The sequence below is a fragment of the Mytilus galloprovincialis genome, chromosome 1, assembly GCF_965363235.1.
Source record: "Mytilus galloprovincialis chromosome 1, xbMytGall1.hap1.1, whole genome shotgun sequence".
Taxonomy (NCBI): Eukaryota; Metazoa; Mollusca; class Bivalvia; order Mytilida; family Mytilidae; genus Mytilus; species Mytilus galloprovincialis.
This window is the reverse complement of record NC_134838.1, coordinates 117,365,278-117,378,714: the sequence shown is the minus strand read 5'-3', so window position 1 is coordinate 117,378,714 and position 13,437 is coordinate 117,365,278. Positions and strand designations below refer to the sequence as shown.

The following is a 13,437-nucleotide window of genomic DNA, read 5'->3' as shown; positions in this document are numbered from 1 at the left end:
AAGTAACAAATCATTCTAGCACTCCTCTCCCAATGGCAATGAGTGAAATAAATTTAAAACCACCTAATGGATAACGGTTTTGTATTTGAGTTGTTTTAGAACAAACAAATGACTTGGACTATTACATCTATTTCAACATTGCAAATTATAATAAATACTTCATGTAGTTTTGTAAAAAAATAAATTAAACTTAAAACAGACTAACGAGTATCATTCAATGTAAATTATATCCATGAGTATGGACTCTTCTTCAATCTGCTTTTTTTACTTTGTAAAGGTGTAGGTACTGCAGTAAAAGGCCACACACATATATCCTCGCCCCTTTGCAGAGTCAATAATTTGGTCAGTGAAATCCTCATGCTAATTGAGATCAAAATTGGAGTTGCATAATATCATTACACACTATTATCAAAAAAAAATGCAATCAGAATATTACATCAAATAATGTTACATTTTGGTTCTTTAAGTGAGCACATGATTTGCCAAAATATTCCGCGAAAATTATTCTATAGAAAAAAGGTTCACAAAAGCATTATATGGTTAAGATTTTATAAGTGGGCGGTTTTAGGAGAAGTTGTGGATAAAAAAGGCTACCACTAAAAAAGGCTATGACCGATTTTGAGCTTTATTAACAGTGCTTCAAATAAGATTCCGACAAACAAGCAGATATGAATCGCTCAATGGCATTTTATATTTAAGATTATCAGAAAATATCCATAGAAATAGGATTTAGAGTTTAAGAGACAGTGTCTTTGTCTACATAGATGTAAAGTAACTCATAAAATAATTTCAATTGAGAAAAAATAAAGAAATGAGAGGTTTAAAAGTATTGTGAGTTCATAACATAATACCAAGCAGTTCATCAGAGGTTCAAAAGTATTGTGAGCTCATAACATAATACCAAACAGTTCATGCGCAGTAACTGTTTTGGATACAAAAGGGGGACTCAAGAACAATCGATGGTCTCCAAGATCACTATATACCGCCTGCTCCAGAGGGCAGGGTATTAAAATGCAACCAGGTGCTTTGCAGGGCGCAGCTTTATACGACCGCAGAGGTTGAACCCTGCTATTTGAAGATTTCTTGCTATTGCTGAATACTGTGCAATTGAATATTTCTTGCTATTGCACAATACTTAATATAATAATTTTGAATCCTGATTTGAACCAACTTGAAAACTGGGCCCATAAACAAAAATCTAAGTACATGTTTAGATTCAACATATCAAAAAAGCCCAATAATTCAATTTTTGTTAAAATCAAATTTAGTTTAATTTTGGACCCTTTGGACTTTAATGTAGACCAATTTGAAAACGGGACCAAAAATTAAGAATCTACATACACAGTTAGATTAGGCATATCAAAGAACCCCAATTATTCAATTTTTGATGAAATCAAACAAAGTTTTATTTTGGACCCCGATTTGGACGAACTTGAAAACTGGACCAATAATCAAAAATCTAAGTACATTTTTAGATTCAACATATTAAAGAACCCCAAGGATTCAATTTTTGTTAAAATCAAACTAAGTTTAATTTTGGACCCTTTGGACCTTCATGTAGACCAATTTGAAAACGGGACAAAAATTAAGAATCTACATACACAGTTAGATTTAGCATATCAAAGAACCCCAATTATTTAATTTTTGATGAAATCAAACAAAGTTCAATTTTGGACCCTTTGGGCCCCTTATTCCTAAACTGTTGGGACCAAAACTCCCAAAATCAAACCCAACCTTTCTTTTATGGTCATAAACCTTGTGTTTAAATTTCATAGATTTCTATTTACTTATACTTAAGTTATGGTGCGAAAACCAAGAATAATGCTTATTTGGGTCCCTTTTTGGCCCCTAATTCCTAAACCATTGGGACCTCAACTCCCAAAATCAATCCCAACCTTCCTTTTGTGGTCATAAACCTTGTGTTTAAATTTCACTGATTTCTATTTACTTATACTAAAGTTATTGTGCGAAAACCAAGAATAATGCTTATTTGGGCCCTTTTTTGGCCCCTTATTCCTAAACTTTTGGAACCAAAACTCCCAAAATCAATCCCAACCTTCCTTTTGTGGTCATAAACCTTGTGTCAAAATTTCATAGATTTCTATTCACTTTTACTAAAGTTATAGTGCGAAAACTAAAAGTATTCGGACGACGACGACGCAAGACGACGACGACGACGACGCCAACGTGATAGCAATATACGACGAAAAATTAAAATTTTTGCGGTCGTATAAAAATGGGAATGAAGTGTAAAAAGGGAAATTACAAAAAGATACGTTTCAATGATAATCTAGTAGTTGTTTTAACTTACTTTCATCCTTAACATTAGATACTTCTTCATCCTTAACATTAGATAGTTCTTCATCCTTAACATGTAATGCTTCTTTTTCATTCATGTTCTCCTACAAAAGATTTACATTGACATATCATTTATTAAAAATCTAGAACTTTTTGTGAACGTACAATTTGTTAATACATACAGATATGGGATAAACAGTAATGAGACTGCATTGATTTTTTTAATCAACTTATAGACATGAATAGTCTTCAACAATAGACAAATGCCTATACAATATGAAAAGCTTCAATATCTAACACAGAAAAATAACGATCTGATTTAATTTTATATGTAGCTGGGTTGCACTAGTTCTTTCTGATGTAAAGTCTTAATCCATAGAATTTTAAAATATACATAAAAGAACATACGATTAAGAAATTCGGAAAAATAATTAAAAATTATAAGCATATATAAAAGACAAATACAATTATAATGGTACAAACAAAAAAAAATGATAAATGACGAATTATGATTTAAGTAGATTCTGATATCAAAGTTTAGTGAATATGAAATTTTAGTGTATATCGTAGGAAGAAATACTAAAATAAAATTTGTTTCAATAATTTTGAAAAATACAATAAGTATATGTGCTTTAATCTTTAAAGTAAATTGGTGTTATTTCCAAAGTCAAATAAAGAAATGATTGAACAATCAGATTTTTTTTGCTGAACTGGAAAATCTTTTTACATATCAATAGGTCAACCTCATCGTACATGGCCATTTAACTGTATTCAGCATCACTTAAACCTATAACTCGCTTGTAATATTCTTACTTTTCAGAAAATAGCTTATAAAAACTTATTTTGAGAACACAGACACTATGTTAATAACATCTAGCTAGGAGTGTGATAGAGTATATTGTTACTCCTAGAAAACATTGTCAACTGAGGCGAAGCTGAGAAGTACCAAGCTGAGGGGTACCAATCTGCTCTATCACCCTCTCAGATATGTGTTATTTAATTCACTATACTAAATGTCCTATCATTATTGTCTATAACTGTTGAATTTGACCTTGACAACATTACAGATATTAGGAAAATTAATAGAAGTGAAGCTAGAAGGTTTTTTTTATTGTGAAATTCTATGCAAAAGTTCTGAGCCAAAACGTCGAACTTGGGCATTGCAATTAATTACTTGATGTTAATTTAATCAATGTCCTTTAAATTTTCGATTTTTGATTGGTCTGTACAAGAGGGTGACACTCAAGAAAATTTTCACCCACTCAGGTATTAGAGAGTAAATTGTCTCCATCGTATTAGCTAATCATAAACTGGCATTTTAACGTAGAGTATTATGACATAAAAGCGGGTTTTTGTGGTAGGTAGTCCAATATTCATGTTATCAGGGTTAAATATTATATGTGAAAAGATGGAATAAAAGGAGTAACAAGTTGATGAGGGAAACATAAATAAGCTAGATTACCAAACTCTTCAAAGATTGGATGGTCATTTGAATATCAACATGAAAAAACCTTAAGAAATCAACATAACGGACAATGAAAATATTTCCGACAGCTTACAGCTAGTTCACCAAAATGTTTGCTGATTGGATACACAAAAAGTGAACGATTAAAGGATCATTAAATGAAAGCATTTGAATTACAGGACCTCTGAACTTCCAAGGTCAAAAATATTCCCCAAAGGAAGAATTTAAAAAAGTAAGAATGTAACTGCTACCTGAATAATAATATATATTGTTTAAAGAACACTTATTCTAGTAAACTGTGCTTTTTGTTTACATTTTTTTTTCTCATAAGTCTATTCTAGTGACAAAACCAAACGACAATTGAGGATCTTATAAACTCATTGTTATTAATTATAAATAACATGTAGCTGTCAATATGAACTAAAGCGACAAACCTGTACAAAAGCACTTGTCTCCTCTCGTCCGACTGATGTCGTACTGTATACTGGATTTGCAACAGCTGCCCCGGATGTACCTGCTAAATACAGAAAATAGATATAAGAATATGTGGTATGAGTACCACTGAGACAACTCTCCATCCAAGTAACAATTTGTAAAAGTAAACCATTATATCACAGTACGATCTTCAACACGGAGCATTGGCTCACACCGAACAAGCTATAAAGGGCGAGAAACACTTATGAACAACATCAACACACGGCAATTAACTACAGAACATCAGGTTGTTGCATGTTTGTCTTGTTCAGAATAAGTTTTAAAAGATCAGTAGAAAATATTTTTTTTCAGCTGTATAAAAATGAGCAAATATATAGCGTACTTATACGCTTTATTTAATAGCTTATACTGTATTTAAACACAAAAAGAAAAACAATTCTTTACATATGGATATGTAAATTCCAGTTATCTACTTCTTCAAAAGTACATCTATGCTAGTAAAGCTTTGTTATTGGATATATTTAGTCCCTTAATTATCTTTTAAGTCAAAATGACAGACAAGTCTGCCCCATTTATTGCATTTTCTTTTCAGAATATTTACTCATTCATGAAAAAAAAAATATATGTTAATGCAAAATTAATGAATAACTGTTAATTAATGGAAATCTTACTTTCAGACAAAAAGGTTGATGTTCCAGATCTCTTTTCTTTCTTCTACAAAATTGATGAAACATTAAAAATATTGATGCATCATTTACAAATAAAAAAATTGTTTGACAGTTTCAAACACATTTTTGATTTTACAAACTTATTTAACATTCAGGTATATTGATGATGTTCTTTTCATTAACAATCGAAACATTTCTGATTGGGTTCCATTAATATATCCTCCAACAGATACGCTTCCTCTGCCTCATTTTAGACTTGTTCCTCGAATTTGACATAGGCGGTTATTTCAATACCAGCATTTATGACAAGCGAGAGGATTTTAATTTTGAAATTATAGACTTTCCCCACTTAAGATGCAATATACTGACATCACCTGAGTATGGGATATACATTTCCCAGCTCATTTGGTATTCAAGAGCTTGCAGCTGCTACTCTTTATGAAATTTCATCAGTGTTTGAGCAGAAAGTTGATGAGCGAAGATTATGTCAACGAACGTCTTATCCTGTTTCTAGAAATATCATTGTAAGACATCAATTCCTTGTTGATAACTATTCCGTATAACTTCACAAATAATACATGATGGTCTTGGAGTATAGATTATAGGTAATGAAGTTTTCTATCATTCCCTTTGTCTGTCCTTGCATATTTTTAACCTGTACTGTTTAGTCCATGTTTTTACCTATCAGGTCTGTCTGTTTGTTTGAGTGGTTTGTTTTGTTCACACATCATTGTCAATATAATGGAATTTTATGCGACTGTCATACAAGTGAGAGGTACAGCTAGCTTTGAAACCAGGTTTAATCCACCATCTTATACAGAAGAAATTTCCTGTACCGAATCAGTAATATGACAATTTTTATCCATTCGTTTGATGTGTTATAGCTTTTGATTTTGCCATTTGATAAGGGACTTTCCTTTTTGAATTTTCCTCGGAGTATTTTTGTGATTTTACTTTTTGATAATATACTTATGACGTGGATCGATACCTATACATCGTGTTATTGTGCTATGGCCAATTTTAATAAATTCTTGACTTTCATGTATGCATATATACATTGTATATATGCCATTTTGTGTTTCTTTGTTACAGGTTATTTTGTGTTTACAGTTATCATATTACAATGTTGTCTGCTGTACCCTAATTTTTGATGTTTTACCTATTATGTCTGTTTGTTATGCTCACACATTGTTTTCAATATAATGGAATTCAATGCGACTGTCTTACAAGTGAGAATTTGAGCTAGCTATAAAACAAATTTTAATCCTCCATTTATTATAAGGAAATGTCTGTTCATAGTCCTCAGTGTGACAGTTGTTTTCTATTCGTTAGATTTGATTGAACTTTGATTTTGCAATTTATCAAGAATTTTCCTGTTTGAAATACCTTGCAGGTAAGTTTTGTTGTCATTTTACTTTTAAATGAACATTACGCAATTGCAAGGAACATATATTGACCACATTACCTTTTTAAAGATATTCCATGTGTTTGTACTTTCTGTCATTTTTGATGAAGTAAGTTCTCTCTCCTTTCTCATCCTTGAAACTCTCCTTTTCATAGATTTCTTCACCTAAATATTAAAAACAATTATTTTTTATCTCTCTATAAAATTGTGATACAAATGACGTGGACAGAATTAAGACTATTTCTTATCCCGATCTTTTTCTTTGAATTGGAAATTGAAAAGCAGGATGAAAAATAAACGGGACTATATTACTGTTCTCAATTTTAAATCTGCAAAACTCTCTAACATTTGCTTTATAACTATTTTGATATGAGCGTCACTGATGAGTCTTGTGTAGACGAAACGCGTGTCTAAATTATAATCCTGGTACCTTTGGTAACTATTGTCACCAGCCCAGTAGTCAGCACTTCGGTGTTGACATGAATATCAATTATTTGGTCATTTTTTTTTGTTTATAAATTTCCTGTTTGCAAAAGTATGAATTTTTCGAAATACTAAGGACTTTCTTATCCCAGGCATAGATTACCTTAGCTGTATTTGGCATAATTTTTTGGAATTTTGTATTGAATTATAAGCCTGGTACCTTTGATAACTATTGTATTAGATATTGACTTTTTCAAATATTATGGTTGCGAGTATCACTGAAGAGACAAAGATTGCATTTCTTTCTAACACAAACGATGCAAACGGCTAAGCGCGCACATGTTTTGATCATTTGTTTCTAACATACGTTTGCAAAGTTTACATAAACTTTGGAAAAATGTGCACTCGCTAAACATGCGTCTACAGTTTGTCGTTCATCATTTGTTAGTACAAACGCTATATTTGTTTCTAACTTCAACCTTGAATTCAGTAGAATTATAAGAAAACATTGGAACAATCTGCAAAAAGACAAACAATGCAGTGAAATCTTCGCCCTAGTGCCTATCATATCGTATAAACGTAACAAAAATATAAATGAATAACTTGCTAAATCAAGGCAATACTTGGGAGAATTTTGAAAAGGGACCCATGCTTGAACAGTATAAGCAAAAATTCCCGAAACACTTTAGTAATAATCTTAAATATAGGCAACAAACTTTCATACATATGAAATAGAAAAAAACGGTGTATAGTCTTAATATTTATAACTATGTTTGTTGAAGGCACGGCATTTAATTATAACTGCTTAATAAGTCGGTTTTCTAACAATATGTGCATGCATTATTGAACGTTCAAACAAGGTCAGTAAACACTGATTACACGATGTGTATTTCTTTCTACTTTTGTAGCGTTTAGCAAACGATAACAAACGCCACACAACGTTTGCAAAATTTGGGTTAGAAAGAAATGCATTCTTAAAGTGCATTTCTTTTTGAACAAAGTTTGGTAAACGCTTTATGCTTTTTGTAAAATTTTGTTAAACGTTACAAAAGTATTAACAAGTGCATCGTTTAATCAGTATTTAATGACCCTGCTTGAATTGTCAAAAACGCATGCACAAGTTGTTGGTATTTGAATTTATTACGGGGGGAAAAATAACCTCCGAAGAATATGTTATAAACACAGAGGACAATCGCTCTTCTACACGGCCGACACTCGGCTAACCGAGAAATTGGTCGGTTAATCTATATTGAGTATGCGGCTATATGGGCGACTGGTCTGTTAATCGGGTTGGTTATACGTCTGTTAAGAGTAAAACGCACAATTTAATGTTAAATTCTATTAAATATACAGATTTTTGGCATATTATAAGAACCAAATCAAAAAAAGAAAAGTGTCGGACAAAATGATATCTATCATAGAACATTTTCCACCCGTAAAAACATTTCATAGTATGCCCAGTTTTCAGTAAAACTAAAAGGCGTCGCGCAAGTATGTAGTACTTATGCTTATACGCAAAGCAACTTTTTTGTTAAAAGGCGAAACAAACAATTTTAGATTTCATTTAAAGAATACAAAATAGTACTTTGGTTCTGAAAAATAAATTGACATTAGTAAATATTTCATAATTGTAATATAACGTGAATAATACCACGTTTTAGTGAAAATTATGGGAAAAAAGTCTGTTAATGGGTTGGACAATTGAAAATGTGTCAGTTAAGAGTTATTTAGCCACGACATTAGTTTTGCTACCTTTATATTTTCCCATTGAAAAAGTTAAGAATGAGATGTTCTTGAGTAAAAACAAATGACAATACGGTGCAAAAGTATCCTTCTAGTAAGAACATTTTTATTTTGACTTTCTTTGCATTTTATTGAATGGTGTGTCACGTCAATATAGCCTGATATGGATGGAGTATGCATGAATTTATTATTAACGTGTTCAATCAGCCTTATTTTTTGTGTCTGTTCAAAGTAGCACGTTCTCAAATCCGACTGAAAGTGTCTTTCTAATACAACACAGGGTACATATAACGTGTTGTCGTTCTCATATGCACATAATATTTGTCACTGGATGTAAAACCCTAATTCAGTGGCGGATCCAGGGGGAGGGGGTTCCGGGGGTGCGCACCCCCCTTTATTTTTGCCGATCAATGCATTTGTATCGGGACATATGTTTTGCACCCCCCCCCTTTGCCCTGGGTACCCTGGGTTAGCACCCCCCCTTTCGAAAATTCCTGCATCCGCCCCTGCTAATTCGGCAGCATCATGCAATTGGTTCTTTTCTTATATAACTTAATCATATGTTGTTTACAAATCATTCTAAAGAAGTAAATGGAAAGGAGATGCAGCTACATTTGGTTATCTAAAGTTTTAAATCATTTTATTCCGTTTAGCCATTCTACATAAGTGCAGAGGAGAACTGCAGTTGTCCGCATGTAAACCTCTAGCATTTGTCACCAATATGAGTACATCACAATCCGTTATTGTTTCAACACCCAGGGATGTTTCATGTCTGTATTCTTAAACAATTATTATGTTTTCTCTCTTTTTTATCAATGCATCACTCTCTACTGTCCTTATCTATTATTCTATATTCTGCGTCTCCATCCAGATTCTCGTGTATACCACGAGGGTCCGGATTGGGGGTGTTGTTTATTTCTGTATTCTTTAAATTGTTATGTCACTTTTCTCTACATTTTATTTATCTTACTCATTATTCTTTCTCTATTCTTTATATTTTACCATCCCAATATATTTTACTTACCAATGTTTAGTAACATTACGAAGTTTATCTCTGATTTATATACTGGTTACCAATGTAGATGACAAATTGGTGTCATTCACGGCAACTAAACAGACTCCACATGATATATGCGACCATTCTTGGATGAAATTAATATTATATAAATAACACATAGCTGAGAGGGTGATAGAGCAGATTGTTACCCCGAGAAAACGTTGTCAATCGCGGCGAAGCCAAGGTTGACAATGCTTTTTTGAGTGGTACCAATCTGCTCTATCACCCTCTCAGCTATGTGTTATTTAATTTATTATACTGAATGTCCTATCATTATTATCTTTTACAGATTTATTTTATTTTAAAAGTATTTTCTATGACGTCACGTACATAACAATGTTATGGGGATTAGAAAAGACAACAAAAGTTAAGGTTTTTTTTTATTTTGACAGTCAAATAATAAAATCTGAGCAAAACGTTGAACTTAAGTATTGTATTTAATTACTTGATGTAAATTCAAATCATAGTCCTCTAAATAATTGATTTTTGATTGGTCTGGCCGAGAGGGTAACATTCAAAAAAATTGTCACCCGCTCAGCCATGTGATAGTTTTAATTAACACCCTCGTATTAGCCAATTAAAATTATGGCATTTTAACGTGAAGTATATTACTTTAATATTACACTTTATGAAACCATTTTCATCAACTTTCAATTTCCATTGTCGAAATTGTTCATTGTTCATATGTGACAGTTGTTTCCGTATATTTTATATGTTTCATTGTTCATGTGTTGATTCCGTATATTTTAGCCGCTCGTCTTCAGCTTATCCATTTGATCAGATAACACCTAATATAGCAATAAAATTATACTTGTATTGCAATTCATAACTCTTAACAGACCAATTAACAGACCGGGTTTTATACATCCGACCCATTAACAGACCAGGTTTTAAATAAAGATTGATTTATGTCACCAAAATACAGATTTTCGTGTAGATTTTTCACACAATGATATCAATATGGTTATCAAACATAATGCCTGTCTTTTTTCGATGTTCAAAATATTGCATGCAAGTAAATTCAACCAACGTGTCATTTTGTGTACATTTTGTGTGTGTCAAATGTGTATAAATTTATTGATGAGTAACCCGCCTTTTCATTTTATAGATCGTACATCCAAGCTAGAAAAAAAATAATTACACCATTGGATTCATTACATTGAATTGTTTTGTTAGACATGAATAATTTTTATGATAAAAATATGTTTAAAAAGTTATACAATGAAACATGCTGAACTTTCAATGATTTTCTCGATAACACCTGATTAACAGACTTTAGCCAACCCGATTAACAGACCAACCGCCGATATAGCCACATACTCAATATAGATTAACCGACCAATCTCTCGGTTAGCCGAGTGTCGGCCGTGTTCTATGCATATTTAATTATAATTTCATTGCCAGTTCTTCATCTTCATCAGTTAAATGTATGAAGATAGTGATGATAAAGCCTTTTTATTGAAAATAACAGCAATGAAAGAAAGGAGGGTAATACCTAAATTGGAGTAACTGGAAAAAATATGTTTAGATAATTGATTTAATGTTCAAGTTAGAAAGAAATGCATTGTTTGTACTACCAAACGACGAACGGCAAACTGCAGATGCATTTGCAGCGAGTGTATAGTTTGTCAGTGTTTATGCAAACTTTGTAAACGTATGTAAGAAACAAATGATCTAAACGTGTACTCGCTGAACTGTTTTTGTGTTATAAAAGAAATGGGATCACAATCTATCGAAATGCGCATCTTTTGCAGTGAAATTGTACCGTTGATTTCATTCGACACGTTTTATCATTGGTATATTTGTAGGTTTATTATTCGACACAGAAGGTTACAGTAGTTTAAGTTTAAATCTCGTAAATAGATAACGGCCAGACAAATTAAGGTAACAAACAGAAACTGAGGGAATTACATGAACTCCAAAATGAGCAAGACCGGGTGTGTCAATTAGATAGACACCTCTTTCCATGCAAGCATCACCCGCCATGCAAATTTATAAAAGAGGGACGAAAGATACCAGAGGGACTGTCAAACTCATAAATCGAAAATAAACTGACAACGCCATGGCTAAAAATTAAAAAGACAAACAGACAAACAATAGTACACATGACACAACATAGAAAACTAACGAATAAACAACACGAACCCCACCAAAAACTAGCAGTGATCTCAGGTGCTCCGAAAGGGTACGCAGATCCTGCTCCACATGTGGCACCCGTCGTGTTGCTTATGTGATAACAAATCCGGTAAATAGTCTAATTCGATAGGTCACATTCATGAAAGGGAAGGGGATTGTAGTTACGACGCAAGGAACATATCCGATATCATTTGTGAAACGGTTATTCCATAACGGTCAACCAACTCGTGATGGCGTCCGTAAAATTTACGAAGTGATGATTTCAACTTCACCATTTGGAACTCTTGATTTAATAACCTGCACAATGAGATATTCCAAGTATAGAGATATATAAGGATCTATGACAGCGAGATCATATCGCTAGTGAGTTCATACACCGACAATTTGTCTCGGTCAAACAATACGTGAAGGTGACTGTAAAACGTCTGTAGTTGTGATTTCAGTGGTTCATGTAAAAAATAAGTTGTGGTATGATTGTCAATGAGACAACTGTCCACAAGAGACCAAAATAACACAGACATTAACAACTATAGGTCACCGTATGGCCTTCAACAATGAGCAAAGCCCATACCGAATAGTCAGCTATAAAAGGCCCCGATAAGACAATGAAAAACAATTCAAACGAGAAAAATAACGGCCTTATTTATATAAAAGAATAAACGAAAAACAAATATGTAACACATAAACAAACGACAACCACTGAATTATAGGCTCCTGACTTGGGACAGGCACATACATAAATTCAGTTTGAGCAGTTTTCATGTAAAAAGACCACCTTTGTTAAAGTCCATACAGTAAGAATATACATGGGAGTAACGTGTTAAAAGAGTCATTCAAACGCCATTCGACAAAGCAGAGTGTATGTTACTGCTGAAAAATGGAAAGTTGACTATTTATTACATTTGTCATATATTCCAGTTTGGAGTCGTTAACCTGTGTCAATATAAAGGAAACGATGAAAGTATGAAGAAGACCTTCTACCTTAATTTCACTGTGATGTAAACCCTCACTAAAATGCGGATTACTGAGTGACATAATGTCATTATAATATCTCAATGTTAATTAAAAGAACTTTTTTTTTTGTCTTTGACAAAGTTCAGTATCAATTCTGCTTCATAAGACTATAATAATATATTACCCATGTTATGATTACAAGTCGACCAATAGGGTTTCCCAACTAAAACTAATTCAAAACCGAGTCTGATGAAATATCATTCCACCAAAAACTTAAAGTACACAATTCGGTTGTTGTCTTTACAGAAATAAATTCTTGTAAAACTTACATTTTGATTATATATTCCATGCAGGATAAATATAAACAAACCCTAGAATAAAACAAAATGAATATCAAAATAGAAGTAAAATATATAAAATATATAGAACATTTATAACAAAATAAAAATATGCTGATTAGAAAAAATAAAGAAAAGCGCTTAGCTACATGTACGTGAACATACACTGGAATATTTTTGACAAAATTACATAGAAATGTTATTGTCCGGTTTCCACAAAATTACCACTGACTTATGGTCAGTAATTGTAGAGAGTTAACGTCAAATATCAGAAATGATCCGATTCGTGTGTACGAATGCGGTATTTTGAGATAAGAATGTGCAATCAAGCTCGTCTCATATAACCCTAAAATAAAGTCACTCGAGAAAATTTAAATTCAAATTCAGTTGTTGTCATTTTTTTTTTTTTTATATTTTTCTGAATGCAGCAATTCAATATTAACACACAATTGTTTTATTTAAAGATATTTGTATGATCCAATTTGATGTAAACAGATCTATAATTTCTCCTTTCA

The 13,437-nt window shown here is 32.3% G+C and overlaps 1 protein-coding gene across 4 annotated transcripts in view; it reads right to left on the bottom strand.

Annotated features, from left to right (window-relative positions):
* Positions 1-13,437, bottom strand: part of LOC143053981 (uncharacterized) — a 77,069-nt gene that overhangs the window by 3,755 nt on the left and 59,877 nt on the right. For 3 of the 4 annotated variants that reach the window (XM_076226812.1, XM_076226819.1, XM_076226838.1), the window contains 5 exons: positions 12,914-12,955; positions 6,332-6,436; positions 4,870-4,912; positions 4,198-4,280; positions 2,312-2,402 (listed from right to left, as the gene is read on the bottom strand). In XM_076226812.1, coding sequence (XP_076082927.1) covers positions 2,312-2,402; positions 4,198-4,280; positions 4,870-4,912; positions 6,332-6,436; positions 12,914-12,955 — 364 coding nt within the window. The remainder of the gene's footprint in view (positions 1-2,311; positions 2,403-4,197; positions 4,281-4,869; positions 4,913-6,331; positions 6,437-12,913; positions 12,956-13,437) is intronic. The other variant, XM_076226829.1, reaches the window with a different exon arrangement.